The sequence below is a fragment of the Callospermophilus lateralis genome, chromosome 8, assembly GCF_048772815.1.
Source record: "Callospermophilus lateralis isolate mCalLat2 chromosome 8, mCalLat2.hap1, whole genome shotgun sequence".
NCBI lineage: Eukaryota > Metazoa > Chordata > Mammalia > Rodentia > Sciuridae > Callospermophilus > Callospermophilus lateralis.
In genome coordinates, this window is record NC_135312.1 from 85,374,728 (window position 1) to 85,394,947 (window position 20,220).

General features: G+C 37.3%; 1 protein-coding gene across 1 annotated transcript in view; it reads left to right on the forward strand.

Annotated features, from left to right (window-relative positions):
• Col25a1 (collagen type XXV alpha 1 chain) overlaps window positions 1-18,227 on the forward strand; it is a 435,459-nt gene extending 417,232 nt beyond the window's left edge. Inside the window, exons 31-37 of the mRNA XM_076864066.2 lie at window positions 2,489-2,524; window positions 4,091-4,144; window positions 9,027-9,080; window positions 10,485-10,511; window positions 12,237-12,290; window positions 16,299-16,376; window positions 18,171-18,227. Coding sequence (XP_076720181.1) covers window positions 2,489-2,524; window positions 4,091-4,144; window positions 9,027-9,080; window positions 10,485-10,511; window positions 12,237-12,290; window positions 16,299-16,376; window positions 18,171-18,227 — 360 coding nt within the window. The remainder of the gene's footprint in view (window positions 1-2,488; window positions 2,525-4,090; window positions 4,145-9,026; window positions 9,081-10,484; window positions 10,512-12,236; window positions 12,291-16,298; window positions 16,377-18,170) is intronic.
• Window positions 18,228-20,220: the final 1,993 nt, after the last annotated feature.

The following is a 20,220-nucleotide window of genomic DNA, read 5'->3' on the forward strand; positions in this document are numbered from 1 at the left end:
ATAGCAACCGAAATTAGCATTTGCTTTTGCATTTAGGGTGAACCAGGGTTAAATGGTGTTAAAGGATTGAAGGGTGAACCAGGTCAAAAGGGTGACAGAGGACCCCTTGGTCTTCCAGTAAGTAAAGAAAACTTTCCATTTCAGTGCAAATCTCAGATTTTTCTTTCTACCCTAAACAACAACTCTGGTTTACTTACCATTGAGATTTCTGGAATTAGAAAACATTATGTCAGAGCAGAGCTCAGCCTAGTTCTGTTTTCTCCAGTGTTTCCTCTTGTGTTAGAGGAAGACCCCAAACAATGCTGTGGATGTTCTGTCATTCTTCAATTACATACATGCCAACCTTCCTCTTTCAGGGCTGACAGTTCTTCCCCCATCCTCCTCTGCCAAAAATGTTATGCTCATCATTCCACTATTTCTCCCAAATGCTTTTATAATTGAGTACAATATAAGATTTGCTGTCAACTGTTTTTTCTCCTTGGGTATCAAAAAACTGTAGCCCTCCTGGTGGCAGGTATGCAATTGGCCATTGTTGATGGCGAGAGGTCAGTGATATGGCTCCTTGCATATCAATCACATCGTGTTCTACATGTTGTATGTTGTTTGTTTTGGAAATTCCCCGTTATGAGGGTCTTTATAGCAATGGTGGATAGTGTGGGAGAAATAGCTTACAAGTGTTTAAAGATTTTTATTTTTAATGAAAAAGGGATTTTTCTCTTCATGCACATTATGCCCCAACAGATTTTTCAAAAATCTATTATTGAATATGAGGCTTTAGTTTCAAGCTTTTAGCATGCTGTCTATTCAGCCAATGCCAAATCAGTAAAGAACATTGTAGAATACATTAGTGAGATATGACAAAAATCAGTGATCATAGTTTATCCTTGTATTTGAGATATTGGGGTTGGGATTAATGACCACTTATTTTTCCCATGGACCCTGTGCTTTAAGCACTAAAGTATGCCACTTGAGAGCCAGGGTTTTATAGATAAGGCACAGGAGATTTTGTGCATGTATTCACTTATTGATTAAATGATAAAACCCTATATTAGAAATAGGTTAAGTTACACCAATTAGATCCGTGAACCACAGGCATAAAACCTCTAACATGTAAGTCATTAATTCAGCATTCTAGGTAGATATCTCACACGTAAAATTATCATTTGACCATTTATTTTGAAATGTTATAATAAAGTATCAAAGGGTAATAGAAACAAACTATTAACCTGATTTTTTTAGTTTTCTCCAATTTCAAAATTTAGAGCTGTTGAAAATTTTTACGCAACATCTAGCCAAATTCTGTGTGTTTGCTACCATTAAAGAATAGCAATACACTTTTTTTTACTGTAATCATTAATTATACTATGGTTCATAATAGAATCACCCTGAAGGAATTTTGAATTAAAAATTCTAAAAATACCCAAAAAGTATGTTGTTTAGCTTCATTGGTGGAGTTTTCAGCTGAATAGATTCTTTTTATCTAAAACACAAAATTGGGAAATAGTTCTGAGACCTTGACATAGCATGGTTCTCCTAAATACTCTTGATCTTTAAGTACTATAAATAAATATTTGGGCTTTGAAGCCTCATCAAATAAGTAATTGTACTTATTCTTGAAATAAACATTGGAAATGTCACTTTTTTTATCCTTCACTGTTTTTATGTAGCCTAGAGTTCAAGGTAAAGAATAGCATTCATTGCCTGGGAACAGATTTAGATCTTCAAGACATTTTTTTTAAATTCAGGCTTTGATGAAAGATTATTTGAAATAAATTGAGGAGCGATTTAGTTTGGGAATTATTTTTTGTCCTGGTCTCACAGATTCCCCCACCACACCCTGCTCTTGAGTTGTTTTCTTTTTTTTTTTATCCTGTTCATAGAAGTCCCTCTAGTGGTCACTAACATAAACAGTGGGAACAGCCTGGAATACAATGACTATCATTCACATAAAATCCAGAGTCATCCTGGCACATTAAAACCCAGCATTGTTTGTCCACAAACACTATTTTAACAAGTGTAACTCGACCTCTATTTTTTTCCTCTGAAACACATACCTCGATTATTATAATGAGTCCTTTCTTACAAGATTGCCACTTTTTTCCCTTCAGAACCTAAAAAAATATATTGTAAATGATTCAGTCTCTAGAAAATGAATTTCATGGGATTTAGATAGAAGCCTCTTACTGGAACCAGTAACTACTTTGCAGTACACTTTGTAAACCTCATTAACTTGGTTTCTGTAAAAAGAATTTGCCTAATAGAAATGTCATTAAAAATGCCATCATCTGTGGGGTGTTTATTGTCACGTGGTTTGTTGTTGTTTTTTTTTTAACTAACAATTTGTAGCAATGTGATATTCATCCCAGAATCCCGTGACTGTGTATTATGTTGTTGAAGTGTTGCATTTGTTCATTGGCACCTCATACTAATCTCTGTTCTTGTCATTCGTGTTACACCCACCAACCCTGCTACCAACCAAATCATACAGGGAGCATCTGGCTTAGACGGAAAGCCAGGAGCCCGGGTGAGTCAGTCCCTGTCTTGCTCTGGCATGCTTTGTGGCTGTGAAACGTGCTTCAGGGCAGACCCTTTGCTCCGTGTGCTCTCATCAGGCGATGAGGAGGGGGTACTCAGGGGCTGGAGTCAAAGGGGAAGGTGGACAAAAATGGCGGAAAATGGGAAAGGTAGAGAGTGGGTTGCAGCTGTGTTTTGAGTTCCAATCTCAACTGCCAGGATATCTTTGAAATCTCAAGTTCAAATCTGGATAACTTACTATGTGGGAAGAATGACCCATTCAATTGGCTTCATTATCTTAGTATCCCAGGTGGATTTTCCCATAACCAATAAAATATTCCCTATAATTCCATGAAAGAGGTCCTCTGAAGAGATTAAAGTAATATGAATTTATTTTAACTAGCTTTTCCTTTTAGGATTATGCCCATCTTAGAAATGTAACTTCTTCCTTGGAACAAACTTTCAAGTGTCTATCTGTGGAATGATCCATCTGCCTTTTGTCATCTTGACTCTTTTCTTTGGTTCTTAACAGCTCCATCTCTTAAATTTCAGTTGCAGATTCTCAGTATTTAGAAATCTTCCAAAGATGAACTTCGAGTTGAGGCAGTAAAGATCATTTAAGATGATTGAGAATTTATCAAAATTAGAATGAGTTTGAAACTTGGAATTCTCTCATATCACAAGGCTTTAACCGAATGAACCAGGACAATAGAGTAGAAATGGAAGTACTGCACAAAAATTGTGCTGGAATAGTTTCTACATTTGCACATATTATAATAAATTATTTGCAAATCTATGCAGAATCTTCCAATTCTTGCCACATTTTTAAGAATCTGAAAAAAATTCCAATATTTTCAGTTCTAAAAACTTGCTTTGGGCAGTCATTGTTTCTCTGTGGACCCCAGTGTTCCTATAGTGATAGATCTCCTATCACAGAGATCCTGAACTAACCGGGAGGCAGAATTCAGTGGTGCCATTAATCACCATGGCTCCCTGGTTTGTGACTGGAGAGCCTCGTGACTTCAGTCACTGAGGCAGAACCTAGAGGATCCCGATAAGCCCCTGCTATTCCCTACAGAGTAGCAAAAAAAAAAAAAATTAAATGCTGTTTTTTTGTTTTTGTTTTTTAACTTGAATCAGCATTGAATCCTCCATGTGGCTGCAAACAAAGCTTCTTAGTGTGCTTGGCCAAGGGTGGCCATGAATGTGGAGAAAGGGCTTGAAGAAGAGGTGACAGGAAGGAAAGATGGTTTCATTTTTCTTAGGATTATGGGGGCAAAGTGAAGAGGCTCCATTTAGTCAGTGGAATATATAACTAAACATGATATATGGCTTTTTGTATGTACTCTTCATTGAATCATGCAGTTGATATAATTCATCCCTTTTGTATGAGTTTCATGAAAACCACTGGTCTGAAAGAATCCTGTATAAAGCACTTTGAAAGGAGATGAGTTGTCTTACAGACATCCTAAGACATCATTCACCAGAAAAGGTCCAGAATAAATCAAAGCAGCTTTTCTTGCAGTACTTGTGGTATGTCTCATTGTTTTATTTTTATCTTTTTTTTTTTTTTTAGGGTACAGATGGTCCTATGGGACCTCATGGCCCTGCAGGCCCCAAAGGAGAAAGAGTAAGTTGTTCCTGAAGTTATTAAGCTTAAACTGTGTATTGAAGGAAACACAGAGCATGACTTTTCCATATTAGTTGAACTTGAACTGTTTATTTTCCAGAAGAAGTAAAGGGCTATCAAGTATTAAATGAAAATAGATAGCATCTTAAGTTCAGTTCAGAGTCCTAACATTGAGAGAAGAAAACCACAGAGTATAAAATAGAATAGGGCTGTCTTAATAAAAACAATGCATACATTTACATAGCTAAAATAAATAGCTCCAATTATTCTTCATCTACCCATAAGGAAGATATTTTCATTTGGCCTTCATCCAGAAAGTGGAAGTCAATGGGCCTACAATTTCCAGGAGTACCTATGTATTCTGGTTGATAATCTTTAATATGAAGCTACTGTATTCATTCGGAATGTTATAACATTTTTCCAAAGGAAATTACAAAACCCAAGTATTCTTCTCTGCAGTTATATGTGCCCTCCGCCTTTTTTATAGCTAAAGAATGGCCTGTTTTTCTTTAGCCATAAGGAAATAATTTCTGTGCATTATAAAACAAAAACCTTTCACTAATCTCTCTATTGCTAGACCGTGTTTCCATATCCTTGGGGGCGGGCTGGGGGGAGAAGACATTCAGAATGGAAGATAAATATCTGACACAAAAAAATGTACTGAAGCATCAGCAGCTGATCATCTATCTGGAACTTCTCTTCCTTTTTCATTTCCTCACCTTGGAAAACTCTGTGTGTGTGTGTGTGTGTGTGTGTGTGTGTGTGTGTGTGTGTCTGAATAGGTTTGTATCATTAATTTCTCTACCATCCAGCAAGGATATAAAGAAAGCATCTTGAAAGTGAAGGCCTCAAAGTGTTAGAATGATTCACTGTGCAAGTTTGTGCTCTTATAAAAACTTGATCATTTTTACCAATCTGGAATAATTTACTGTAAAAAAAGAGAGCCAGGTAGTGATTTCTTTGATATACCTTCCATTTCCCCAATTCTACCTTCTATAAAGGGAATTCATTCATGTGATAAATATTTATCAAATGTTACTATGTGCGAAACATAGTATGACTTCTAGTGTTAAATGGAAACACTCTTCTACTTATAGAAAGCCTACTTTGCTAATTTGCTCCAGTACATTGAATAATATCATTATAATTGATTCATCATCCCATAGTCTTTTATTAGAACTTATACATACATACTTAGTGCTGGAGAGGTAGCAGCTATTTTCCTTGAGCTAGAAGAGTTTGCAATCTAATTGCAGAGGTGGAAAAATGTATGCAAGAACTAACTAGAGGAAGAGGCCAAAATGAATAGTACAGGATGCACGTGTGGTGTTGAAGGCTGACTTTATCCAAGACTGGTTCTAGATGGAGATGAGTCCTAAAGGAATATATGATCTGAAGCTGCTGTTGTCTTATTTCCAAGATCAAACCAACAACTTCTGAAGATCTCCTTAATTTAAAATATTCAAAAGCTAAGAGCCGCCACAATAATGATGTAGATTCACTTTCAAGCATCATATGAAGAAACCCAGCCCTGGTACTAAAATTGGAGCAGCAAATCTCAAGCAGTCTTTGGCAGAGTGCCCTGGGGCTCAAGAGGGTTTACCGTTTGGTCAATCAGCTGCTACTTCCGATAGCTCCACAGTGTCACAAGAGTATCAGGTCTCAGTGCTGGGGCAGAATTAACCAGAAGAGCAAATGAAGTCGCTAAGAATTTTTGAAGGCATAGTTTAAGTCAGATGGCGTGCAGTGTGAAGTGTTACACTTGTATTTACTCAGCACGTTAACTATCCTGACTGGATCAGGTATCAGTACTCTCCAAGTGCCCCTCACCCAAAGAGCCAAACTGGAGTGCAATTCTCAAAGTTAATTGGGGTGTCATCTGGACTCTCATGGGAAAAAATTTCAAGTTTTAAAGAGGTAGGAATCAACAAGGCAAAGCATCCTTGAACAATTTCTCAGTGTAGACATGCAAAGTAAAGAGCATAAATGAAATTCGACCAGCCTAAAAGAAATTAGGCCCTTGGCAGGCATGGTTACTCAAAATGTCTGCAATATGACTGACAGCATTAATATTCAGCTTCGTAGACTCCAGTGCTCCCTGACATTGGCTGATTTCTTCATCCTCGGTAAACTACTTCAGAACTCTATAGGATGTTAGGTTTGAGAGCTCAACAGTTCTTTGGGGATTATCTAATCCAGGAAAAGATGTTACCCATTCAAATTACTGGGTTTCATTCCTAAAAGTATTCAAGCCGGGACCATTATGATGCTTTTGACTCAAAGGGACAGAACTTATACACTCAAAATGGCTTAAATGAGAAAGAAATATACTGGTTCTTATAGCAAAAGAGTTGAAGGAGGACTCTGGCTGTGCCTCAGGGCTTCATCTTCTGCCAGCAAGAACATTGGGAGCAACAGTCCCAAGCGTCCCAAGGTGAGATGGGCAGAGAACAGATATTATGCATTGGTGTCTCCTTAGCAAAGAAGACACCTTCCCCAGACTGCCCATAGTGCCTCACTGGTCAGCAACAAATCATATGTCCACTTTCAAAGAAGTCACTTGCCAGAGAAAGAAAATTGCCTTGTTAGCTTAAAGTCATTATTTAGGGAGGGCTAGTCAAGAATAGGAATTCTGCCAGCAGATGTTTTACTGACAGCTTTATTCAAATAAGCCATAATATATTCATTTCAAAAAACAAAAACAAAGCCAAGTTTCTCGTTGGAGGAAGGGGAAGGCCCTGGTGATATCAAAATCTATAATCTGCATCTATTTCAAGCTAGACCTACTCTAGTGTCCATGATCCCTTATGAAACTCCCACCTTTCACCACACATATGCCACTGTTTTTAAAATCATGAGTAAAACTGTCAAATCAAAATAAAGGACACTGATTTTGAATTGATGCTCTTCAGGTTGTCAAACCCTATCCATTAAAAACATCACCTCTAATTGTATACTACCAATAACAGTTCCCATTTATAGTATATAATTTGTATATACTATTTGCCACCATGTAATTTTAATATTACTATCACCTTTAATCTTTAGAACAATTCTTGCAAAATGTGCATTACTCTTCTTCCTTTATGGCACAGAAAGTTTTGAAAGTCGCTGGAGGCCACACAAAGTTCCAGAAGTAGAATTCACATTTAAGTCTGTGTCATTTAAAGCCTGGCTACTTTACTGAGCCCAACTGCTGCTGCTTCAGAAATAAAGTAATAATGAGTTCAATTAGTTTTTATTGTCTTCAGTAATCTCACCTTTCCTGTATGTGTCTCTACATAACAGTGCTTGTTAGTTTCACCAACCCCTTAAATTTAGATTCAGGAAGAATGAGTTGCATATAGATCCGGAGGGTAGAAAACAGGCATGCCATGTCCCTTTGCAGGCAAAATCAGCTAAATCTGGATTTTTTTTTGTACCGGAGATTGAATTCAGGAGCACGGAACCACTGAGCCACATCCCCAGCCCTATTTTATATTTTACTTAGAGCCAGGGTCTCACTGAGTTGCTTAGCGCCTTGCTTTTGCTGAAGCTGGCTTTGAACTCACAATCCTCCTGCCTCCGCCACCTGAGCTGCTGGAATTACAGGTGTATGGTACTGTGCCCAGCTGAACTTGGCTATTTACCCATGAAAAATGGTTTGCTGAACTGTAAACTTCTTCACAGGTGTGATAAAAGGTAGCATTTTCTGTTAGGCTACTCGTGTTAACATCACTATTACTCCTGAATTTTTCATGCTAAATGCTGACAAACATTTTAATTTGGAGAGGAAAACATTATTTGAAATGAGGACTATCTCTATAATCACCATTATTTCTATTCATGAAATAACCTTCAGTAACTTATTCTTTATAAGAATCCAAGGTTGTCATTTAGGCCAGGGCGAGTCTATGAAATAGGAGAGACAGTGAAGAAGACAATGTATATTGTCTTCTTAAAACCTTTTAAACATCTTTTTTAAAGAAATCAAAACATGTATGCCATTATATTGACCCAACTTGGTTCATTCATTCAACAAATACTACTTACGTGCTGGATGCTGTATGGAAGGACCAGAGGTCCTGAAACCCTGAGGAGCTTATTCTAGTGAAGGAAGCAGAGAATAAATATTTGAGTGTCTCCCAGGGAGTAAGGGCCATGAAGTAAAACACAGCTGGGTAAGGGAAGGAGATGGTCAAAAGTTTCTGTGAACAAGAGAGATTTAATAAGGGGAGAAGTGTTTTATTACATTCCTTAAAAACGTAGTACAAGTGAAACATCTCTAATCCAAAAATTGAAAATTTAAGACTTCTCCAAAACCCCGAATTTTTTGAGCACAGATATAATGCCACAGTGAAAAATTCCCACCCCTGATCTCATCTGAGGAGTCACAGTCCAAGTACAGGTATACTAAAAATACTATCTCAAATTACTTGGGGCTATGTGCATAAGGTATATATGAAAGAAATGAATTCTGTATTTCGGCTGGTCCCACCTCAAGATACCTCATCATGTATATGCAAATATCCCCAAATCTGAAAGCCAATCCACCCATTGGTCCCAAGAATTTTAGATAATGGATACTCAGCCTATAATTTAAGTAGTAACCAATGTTTCACAATAATGGTGAAGAAACCCAAGCATAGCGTCATCACTATGCAAACCCTTAGCACAACTGGGCAGTAGCAGTCTCTTTCTGTACTACTTTCAAAGGTCATTTTGTAAAATATGCCATGGTGGATTACTTTCCCTGTCACTGGCAGTAATCCTGTAGGAACCTGAATCTTTGAAATTTTGGTAGGATCGTACTTTAGGTTGAGGCTTTGTACACAGACCTTAAGAGAACGTGTGGGGATAAAGGTGTGCATGTGTAATTTGGACTTTCTGCTTTGTGTTTCAGGGGGAAAAAGGAGCTATAGGAGAGCCTGGACCCAGAGGACCGTACGGCCTGCCTGTGAGTTCAGTGTGCACAGCCACTGCCTTCTGCATGACTGACTTGTCACTGACACAGTTAACCCTCCCCTTGTGGGGCAGACTAATCACATTAAAAAGCAAAACCACTCCACTAATTACATAAATATAGATAATTCCGTGTTCTTCACAGATAGGTCACATCCGCCTCACACCCTCTCATCCTGTACAGACACACACCATGCATTTCACAAGACTGAAGGGCTCAGACTGTCTGTAGGATGAATACTGCTAACCTGAAAGCAGGATTCCAACTGTCAGATAATGCCCTCCCTGTGCCACCTGACTGGATGCTCCTAACTGCCACCTCCTTGAAAGGTCACTTTCTGAAAGCAGGTGTGGAAGTTTCATTGACAGTGATCTTCTTCACACTTTATTTTTATAGGTTATTGGTTAAAAGCACTCTTGCTAGTAAAGATGATCCTTCAAAATAAATTGGTATTTACCATGAGCTGGACATTTGTGATCGAAGTCACTAAGGACAAATGGTCTTCAGAACATGGAAGGTTGAGAGTGTTCTATTACCAGAAAATTCACAGAATCCAATTGAGACCTCGGGTTTACTTTTTTGCAGTAATTAGAATTAATTCAGTAGAGTGGGGCAATGAAGCAGCATATATTGTATTAAGGTTTTTAACCTCCCTGTACCTTCCACATAGTTTTTGTGAACTGAAATAATAACCTATGATTATTTCAGATACTGATTTTGAGATAGATGTCAAAATCTGATTAGTGGAATCATAGCAGCTTCTGGGAACTTTGGGTGGATCCACAGAGGGACACACCAGGGTTGTCACTAAGAGAGCGAATTTCTCAACTTTGCATTTTAGAGTCTGATGACTCCTTTTATACTTGGGAATCATTCACTTTCAAAGCTTGCTTAAAAACAGTTTAAGTTGTGACTTTTACACTGTTAACATTCATATAGAAGGTGTACATTTGGCCAAATTAGAACTATTTTAACAATAAAAAGTTTTCACATTCTTTATCCATTGAGTTAACTGCTAAGTTAGCAAATTAAAGTAGCATTGATTCTCATCCTCTAATAGTGCTGGCATGCCTTGAAATCAACTAAACAGTATTTTTGCTTTTGACTTCACTCTTGAACTGATAGCTTGATAGCACTCCTTAAACTTTAGCAAAATGCCAATCTATTTAACCCAATATAAAATCAGAAAGAGACTTTCATGGCCTTTAACTGCAACACTAACAATCACTTTCCTTGATTTGAACAAATTTGTATTACTAATCAATAGAGAATCCTTTTTCCATTCCAGAAATAATTGTTCTAATACAAGTGGTTGCATGTCCAGGCAGCCTTAAGTAAAACAATAACCTATTCATGAAACTTAGGAACACTAATGTAGCTACTATGGTTCTTTGGCAGGGGAAAGATGGAGAGCCTGGTCTTGATGTAAGTAATACAGACAACAAACATCTATCTCCCTATGATAATAGATGCTGATGGTCTCCATCATCAAGGATAGCAAAAATACTTATTTTTTTCTGTGCATGTAACTATGCATAGAGCATATATTGCTGTGCATGTGGATAGCAATATAGAATACACTAGTGTTTGCATGAGATAAACAAAGGCAAATACAATTGCCCAGTATAAAATTAATAATAGATAGTAGATAGTGACACTTTACCATACATTCCCAATTTAGGGTACTCAACATCAGCAGACCCTTATGTGGAAAAAATATGCATAAAAATAAAAATATTTCCTATGCTACCCTTATGGAATAATATGCTTATTCTCACAGCTGTCATGCAATATTTTTTCCTCTTAGCTTTAAGTACCTATTTATTATTCTTCTCAGATGGTAACATAATTTTATAAAAGTAGAGAATGTCAAAAAGTTAGTGCTTCTAGAAATGATTAGTGCTTATCCTTATTATGTGAATAAATACAATACCAATGTTATCATGACTGCTTATTGAGCCCCTGATATATGCAGGCATCATTCTGGTACTTTGCATATATCATCTCATTTAACATTCACAACAGCCATGTGATAGGTAGTCATTAATCCTTTTTACAGTCAAAGGAATAAAGAGCAGATGTATGTGATTTGCCCAAACTTACACTAATTAGTGAACTTGCCAGGATCTGAATGATTATGCCAATATTCTTTCCATGCTAAATTTTTTAAATACTTTTAAAACTTGTTTTTATTAGTTACACATGACAGTAGAATGTATTTTGACATATTATACATATATGAAGTATAACTTTATTCTTCTGGTTGTACAAGATGTAGAATTACATTGGTCATATAATCATACATGCACATATGATAGTAAGGTCCAATTTATTCTATTCTCTTTGCTATTCCCATTCCCCCTCCCATCCTTCATTCCCCTTTGTCTAATCTAAAGTAGTTCTGTTCTTCCCCACCACTTATTGTGAATTAGCATCTGCATATCAGAGAAAGCATTTGGCCTTTGGTTTTTTGGGATTAGCTTATTTCACTTAGCATGATATTCTCTAGTTCCATCCATTTACTGGCAAATGACATAATTTCATTATTTTTTAGCTGAGTACTATTTCATCGTGTATATATACTATATTTTCCTTCTCCATCTGTTGAAGGTTCCATACCTTAGCTGTTGTGAAGTGAGCTGCTGTAAACATTGATGTGGCTGTGTCACTGTAATATGCTGACTTAAGTCCTTTGGGTATAAACTGAGAAGTGGGATATCTGAGTCAAATGGTGTTTCCATTCCAAGTGTTCCTGAGGAATCTCCATACTGCTTTCCAGAGTGGTTTCACCAATTTGTAGTCGCATCAGAAATGTATGAATGTGCCTTTTTCCCTACATCATCATTTTGCATCTCTAGTAATTAGAGAAATTCAAATTAAAACTATACTGCAATTTCATTTCTCTCCAGTCAGAATGGAAATTATTATGCTACATTTCTTAGGAGAAGAAGCAAGAAACCTGTTGTGTACAGATAGAAATAATAGATTTCTAGCATCTAAGTGTTATTTGACCTAAGTTGTTAGATTGTTAGGTCATTTTTTGCTATTTTTAGTTCAGATTAATGAATCCTAAGATGTTTATTTCCCACAATGTGATTTTTACCACTGTTACACCAATAGACCTCTTGGTTTTGCTTTTTTGTTCTCCAGGGTTTCCCTGGTCCACGAGGCGAGAAGGGTGACCTGGGAGAAAAGGGAGAAAAGGTGACCTGTCCCTCCTGACCCGTGTCTTGTGTGATTCTGCTACTGCTGCTGTCTGCTTTGCCGCTCAGCCTGTATGACTCCATCAGCCGCTTCCTCCGACTCAGTCCTGTGCTCCAAAAACACACTGAGGCCTGATCTAAGAAATCAGGTTTTCAAAGATGAATAAGGAAGTCTACCCAGCCAGAAATGAGGGCACTGTCTAGCATAGAAGAAAAAAAATCGAATCCCCAGATAGCCAAGCTATAATCTTTCAACTACTTGACACCAGTTTTTTTGAAAAATGTCCAGGGGGTTTTGAATTTTTCTGTTTCATAAAAATAAAATTACATAGCACAAACCTGCAATGGTATTTTGGCTGAGCCCATATAACCCTATAAAGCCAGCATCTCATTTGTCTTTATGACATTCCCAGGAAATAGACATGTTGTGTATCTTGAATTTTTTTATTCAAAAAACAGGACAAGTGTGTGATGGATAAACCACAGTTAAGTCCATTACACAGAGACCAGGACTTGCCACTGTCAGATTCAGAGCTGATTGCTATAGCTTTTGAAAATGAGGATATTGGTGTATTTTATGAGATGAGCATTAAGGCTCTATCTCAGGACCATCAGCTCAAGTTTATAGGAGCCACTACCAAGCAGGACAGTTTATGATGGAAAGAAAAGTTTGGATTAAGGATTATAAAAACCCTCTTTTCTTTCCTCTCCTTCATTTGTTCCCTGTCTGTACTTTACTTGAATCTTTGACCTGATTTGATCTAAGAATGGTTGACATCAGGCAAAGCATATCTATAGTACTAAAGTAACTGGAATTAGGCCTTCACAATCCCAATTTAAAGGAATTATGCTTCTCTGATTAATTCACTCTGATTAATTCTGTTATTCTATTTAACACATTGTTTCCAAACCCCAGTGGATTCTCTTGAACTGTAAAGTTCACAGCTGCTGGAAAGCAAGGCCAAATGAGATTTGTCACAGAAAGAGGGATCCACAGACGGCTGTGCAGGCTTTAGTCCTTAAGCACCCGTCAGCCTTCTATTGGTAAGAGATGCCATGCAGTGGCATCCAGAGCACCGTTGTCACATGCACTGAGCACTCAGGTGCTCTACATGTGACCAGCCTTTTAGTCCTCACAGAACACCCTGAGAATGGTGCTCTTATTTCCCATTTCACAGACAAGGAAACTGAGACCAAAAAAAGTTATTTGACTCTGCATTACAAATGCCAACTATAATGTTTTGAGATAAATTGTGCATGAAAACTGTCAGCACAAGGTGTTTTAAAGATTTTATGTATGTATTCTGTATTTACCTAATGTGTTGTATGAGCCCCAAATCTTATTCACTCAAAATATGTCATCATATGGCACTCAATTTTTTGATCTTTTAAATAAGTAAGAGATTTTCAGTATTGGGCTGGGGGTGTAGCTCAGTGATAGAGAACTTGAATAGCATGCTTGAGACCCTGGAGCCCATCCCCAACACCACAAAAGAAAGAAATTACCTATGTCATAGATTATGAAAGCATAAAGCTACAGAATATTAATCACCCATGCAAACATATTTCTATGTACAGATTCCATGATTAGAAGTTTTATACTTAGGAAAATTAGATTCTAAATGTGAACATTTATGAATATCATACTTTGACATGAGGAATAAAAAATTACCAAGTGCTTACCATATGCTTATCTCCACAATGAGATACACAATTCAAATCACTGTTGTACATAATTCCTTGTATAATAGTGTCTCTTTTCCATAGAGCTTGATATTTGCTAAAAATTAATAAAAAATTAACCTCCTAGCCTACCACAACAACAATCCTGACAACTCTTTTGAGTGGTTAATCTGAGCTAATTTACCAATCAAATAGAACTGAGTTCTAAACTAACACCCAACACACCTGGTCTCAGTCACACCTACTTGAAGAGGAGTCCATTGCTTTCTGGGAGGAAAGAGCTCATGCAAACAAGCTTAAATCAATTTTATGCTGTGACATTCAAGTAATTTGCTAAGGAGCAACACCTTACTTCCAAATGCCCCTCCCATCTATCTGACTTCCTATCACCCCAGCTCCATCTCACTATACCTTCCATGACTTTTTCTCTTATCCCGATCAACCAAACACAACGCTTTGCTCTCTTTCCCAAGATTCAAGAAACCCAAATGTTTTTGATTCTGAATCTTCTGATGCAATCTTTTTGGCACACAGGAGATGAATGAGGAGTTTTCACTTGGTCTGTCAGAATGAATGTATTAATTTGAATGCATATCTCATGTTTCTGTTCTGTGTATGTCTCTTCACCTTTGAATATTCATGTTGTTTTGCTTCAGAGATTATTCAGTTTTATTGCAACTGCCATCCTGATTGCAGAATGAATATACTAATTTAAATACATATTGTATTTTGTATTCTGTTGAGCACCAATTCTGTCCATAAATATACAGATGTTTATGTTAATGTGAAACAGCTGAGGTGCATTCCTTCCTTCTCCTCCTTTTGCCTCCTTTCCTTAATTCCTCCATTCCTGTGATCCATGCAGATTTCCCACAACCTTTACCTTGATTCCTAAATACTAATTTCCATGGCTACATTCCCACTATGTAATTATCCTGCCTCCCTCATTTTTACCAAGTTCAAACTAGTTTTCCTCCATCAAACAGAATTTGGGGGGTGGCTTTCATTACCTTGCGATTAAGCTGGAAACTCATTTACCATTGTGAATATCTAGTATGAGATCAGTGAAAATTAAAGAAGACCCCTAGGTTTACAGAAACTTGTTTCTACAATTGGCATCCGTGCAAAGAATTAGAACTTTGAACCTTTGTTTACCTGGCTTAATAAAAGTCTTTGTTTTGGTTTTCTTAAAAAAAAAAAGTTTAAAAGAAATAGAAGTATATTTTTAATACATTGAATATTTTGATCAGAGCTTCAGAAAATAAGATTGGATACATTTCAACAAGGTAGAAGCTGCTGATATTTTTTCCTTTTCCTCTGGCTCAATGCAGCTTTCAACTGTTAGATGATTTGAAAGGAAGAAAGTTGACAGGTATTGAAAATGGGGTGCAGTATCTATTATTCCCCCGAACTCCACCTACCCCACTGGCTTCAATACAATTGGTATCTGTCATCCTCGATAGATCCATGGCACAAACTCCTAATTCACAATGACTGTGGCATGGTGGTGGGAGTTGACACTGATCTGCCTTGCTGATATGTGAGCCTTTTGGGTCTCCTGCCATCTTTTGAGTTATCTTAAAATCCCACAGACTGTTTGCCGGAGTCCACTGTCGCTCTCCAGGTATGTTATGTATTATAATATGCTTTATCTAAATCAGAAAACAGTGGTAAATGCCCTTCCAGATTTTTCTTGGCTAAGCCATATTTTGAATCACCTTTATTTCCCTCCCAAATAAAACCTGTCTTTTATTTAAACCCTTGTATCCACAGGGGGAAAAGGGAAAGAAAGGCAAAAAGGGGCCTAAAGGGGAGAAAGGAGAACAGGGTGCTCCTGGATTAGATGCACCCTGCCCGTTGGTATGTCTGACTCATGAACTGTCTCCAGGTGGCTTGTGTGAGGGGATGACATGGGAGGAGAGCAAGCTGGAGGGACCAGTAGCCTCATTTAACATGGACTTTAGATGCTAAGAAGCATTTCAGACCATCTTGGTATGTTCCCACATCTTGTCTCTGGCCACAAGCTCTACCTGGCTTCTTTAATCTCAAGTTATTGCTTGTACAGCTGGAATCTGACTATAGGCTCGGAAGAGGAGCCTGTGCTATTGCTCACCCCTCAGGAGACAAGGTCACTGTTTTAAGACAAGCCCTTGTTAAGGGACTATGCCCAGTGCCATGTTACTTTGTTCAACTTCCCTGGGTGTTACTTTTCCCTTCCAGGTTGCTCCTCTCCCAGGCTTTTATTGTTCTAGTTATTTCTTTATCAGAATCTGTGCTTAAGTGAATTCTTGCGTTAGTAACATTATGAGTTAATCTTCACAAACAGGGATTCCGAGGCGTTAAGGGGGAAAAAGGGGAGCCAGGCCAGCCTGGCCTGGATGGGCTGGATGCCCCTTGCCAATTGGTACAGTATTTCTCTTTCCTACCACCCTGCATGCAGTTCCTTTGTTGATTATGTATTCATCTCTATCAGTGTAAAGTGGTTCTTTCTGGAGCAAGCTTTACATGATAAACATACTACATGCATGTGCATGAACAGGCTCCTTCTGAAACTGCAGAGGGAAGAGCAAAGCATGAATTATCAGTGAATGCAAATTAATCTCACCACTGACATGACTACCGTATCTGTGTTCTTTGAAATATTAATTTATTTGATAAATATTTAAAGATTAAGTTAGATAAAAATATTTGATGCAGAGGGCACTGTTAGGCCATAACTTTTGGGTTTACCCCTCATTTTAACTTTTTTTCTTTTTCTCTAAAAGAAATGAAGATATTTTTGTCTCTTCCACAAAATTTTTATCAGGCCTTAAATAAAACCAAACTACAGAATTAAAGCTTCTATGGTCAAGAGTTAACCAATTTGAAGGAATGCAGTTATGAGACCATGTGGAAGAAAACCAAACTTCTGAGATTATCAAGATAATAGTCTGCAGCCCAAACCCTCTTCTTTGTCACGTAACCTTTTCAACTTAATGGTCTCTCCTTTTGAAACTCACTTTCCTAAAGTAGACAGAACTCCCTTCTCTCCATTGGCATGAACTCAAAATCTTCCTTATACTAAAATCTAAAATTCTACTGGTTTATCCTTCTCCTTGTACCAATCTGGCATTACCAGTTTTTCCCAAATATTTTATGAAGCTATTTCAACATTTTTATACCTTTAGACAATTAAGAATATATTTTTGTAAAGTAAAAAGAAAAAAATGTATGGTTATGTTATTCTTGATCTGCATGTTCTTATGAGTCTTCGGTTCTAAGCATGATTCTTTAAAGGTAAATTCATATTTCTCAAGCCTTTTAAGAGGTTGTATGGATAGAAAACAAAGTTATTTGGGCAATAATTCCAGTTAGAAAATCTCAATATGAAGTGCCTAGTCTTATTTTTGTTTGCTTGGTATTGATAAGTTGTATTTTATAACCACTTTATTGTAGAAAAATATGAGCATGCCTTCATAATATGTCAACTTTTCCTGTCTCATTGATATCATTTGTATCTGAAGAATGCTGACGCTTTAAGTTATAATAAATTTTGCAACATTTAGGAACCCCATCTCTTATTCAGAATGTTAACTGACTTCTGAGAATTTAAATAGAGAAATAGATGAATGCCATAGATAACACTTTACTATAAAATATACCTTGTGGCTGCCTGTCTTGCAATTATGTCTTGCAATATCTACTTTCAGTACAGGAATATGAAAAGTTATTGACATGTGAAGAGCTATAAACTTCAGATAGAAATGGTTTATCATTGATTATTTATCATTATCATGAATTCAACCAGAGTCCATAGTGACCAGAAAGAGAAGTTATTTTTTGGTTTACTTAATAAAGATAATTGTGAATGTCTTTAAATGAAATGAGGAGATATAGTACAGATTTCTTATCTAAAGATATAAACTGAGTAGATCCTAAGACCACCATGCTTTGTAAATTGCTTCTCCAACATTAGGAATAGCTTTTTCTGTAATTTATGTATTTTTAAAACATGTTCTCACTGGAAAAAAATTGTATTATCTTCATTTTAATTGATACTGGGTAATATATTGGGAGATAGTAATTAGTAAAAGAAGGCTATGACTAAAGCCACCTAACAGATAGAAATCTCTTTTATTTGTTAAGCCTGTGGGCATGTGAACTATGAAGTTTGATCATTTTTGAGGAGTCTGAGGAATTCTTTTTCTTTTTAAAACAGGGCCCAGATGGATTACCCATGCCTGGCTGTTGGCAAAAGGTAGGTGTCATGGAATGATTTCTAAAGGAATTTCTCTCCTTTCTCTTGACCTGGCCTGGCCCTTTTCATTCAGAACAGATCTTTTGCATTTGACACTCATGAATGATTCCGGCTTCACAATATCTTGATGAATATACTTATTGCTGATTTCCTTCTAAGCTGATGTGTGAAAACAGTCCTTCACAAACATCATAATTTGAAACCTTTCCAACTTGATCCTTTGTTTGGAATGGAAAGGGGCAGTGGGTCTTAATGGTTTGCTGGTCAAATTCTTTGTCCTCTACTGTTTAACATAATCTCCAATGGTGATTCTTTTTCTACTTATATTTAGTTACTTAGACCAATATGACAATGTATGGTAGAACCCTGTCAATATTAGTCACAAAGCTGAGAAAGCAGAAAATATACACTGTTGTTTTTTTTTCAGTGATGCCTTGATTTATCTAGGAGAACCTGATTCAACTGGCACCCTTCCTGGCATCAGCTTATTCTAGCCTTTTCATGTGGCTGCCTTTAGTCACTGCATGCTCATGTCCTATATAGAGGGACCATGTCCTATATAGAGGATGTTCTGTGTACAATGGCTGTGGCATAGGCACTCTCACACAGGGGGAAATCATTTCATTTAATCCATGCAGTAACCTACTAATGAAACAAATTTAGAGAGGTGAAGGAACTTCTCAGAGCACAGAGCTGGTATGTCTAGCTCTCCACACACAGAACTTGGAGGCTAGAGGGTAGAAAACAACAGCAAAACCTGAAGCCAAAAAAGAGCAGCATATGCTGTGTTCTCAGGAAACACCAAGTCTTCACCTAGTAATTGTGTGAACTCAGTTATAAAGGATGGTGTGCTACTGAAGGACTGAGGGAGCCCATTAAAGTGAAAATGGTCTTGGGGCAGTATAAGAGCTGCTTTGATCATTCTTAGATTTTTTTTCTCCAACACTTTATAGCTCAGTTGGTATTTTTGGACAGGCATGCTTCATTGACAAAATTATGTACAATTACAAAACAAAAATTGGCAAAATTATGTAAAAAAAAATTTAAAATTAGATAACATTGGAAAAATTATGTAAGTTAACAAAACTATGTAGGATTACAGAAACATGAGGAGACACTTGACTCTTGGTTGCCTCTCCTGTTAGCAGTCCCACCACTGAGGAAACCTGTGCACTGTCTTTCTTAGAGGGTTTCACCTACTTGGCCAGGGAAAGAAAAACCTCTCAATAGTGTCATTTATTTAGTAGCTTCTCATACTCCACTTTCATCCTGTCAGATAATTAGTTGGATCACTTCTGAGGTCAGGTGGGTCTCAGGACATGGACTTCTTCTTCACCTAAGAAATCTATCCTCTGGCCACCAAAAGCCCTGTTCATACAATCGGCAATACCATCCTGTGCTGGAATCACTATTTGCTTTCTAACCTTTGCCCTGTAATCCAATAATATAATGATTTTTTAATCCAGTCATTAGTACACTTAGAGGGAGAGGCATCGGTTTATTCTACCCTCTTCATACGGCTGCCCTTAGTTACTATGTGTGCATGCAAACCGATTTCTTGATCCAGCTTCAGAGTTTGGGGTCACTATTGGTTTGTGGCTTTCTTTTGAAGCCCTTCCTTTCTTGTGAAGGCACAAAAGTAATGGCAAGAGGCAAAGGCCTCATCATCATTTGGGTTCATGAAATGAAACACGTGCTAATAAGATGACTGGTATTGGAAAATCAGAAGTCTCCCCTGGGAAAAACACATTTTTCCATAAGACACTGACTGTATCCTACATTCGATTAAGTATTTTATTAATCTATTACACAAAGAAAAAAAATCTCAGTGAAAAAAACTTCAGTATTGCTTAACTCCCCACCCCAAAGCACACTCGTGCAAGCCACTCTGACCAATCTCCTTCAACCCTTCCCACCAAAAAGAAAAAATTAGAAAAGTGGAATGTTCTCAAATTTCTTATGTGGTCAACTCAGCTATCTCAAATAGTCAAGTCCAATAATTTTTAAGTGA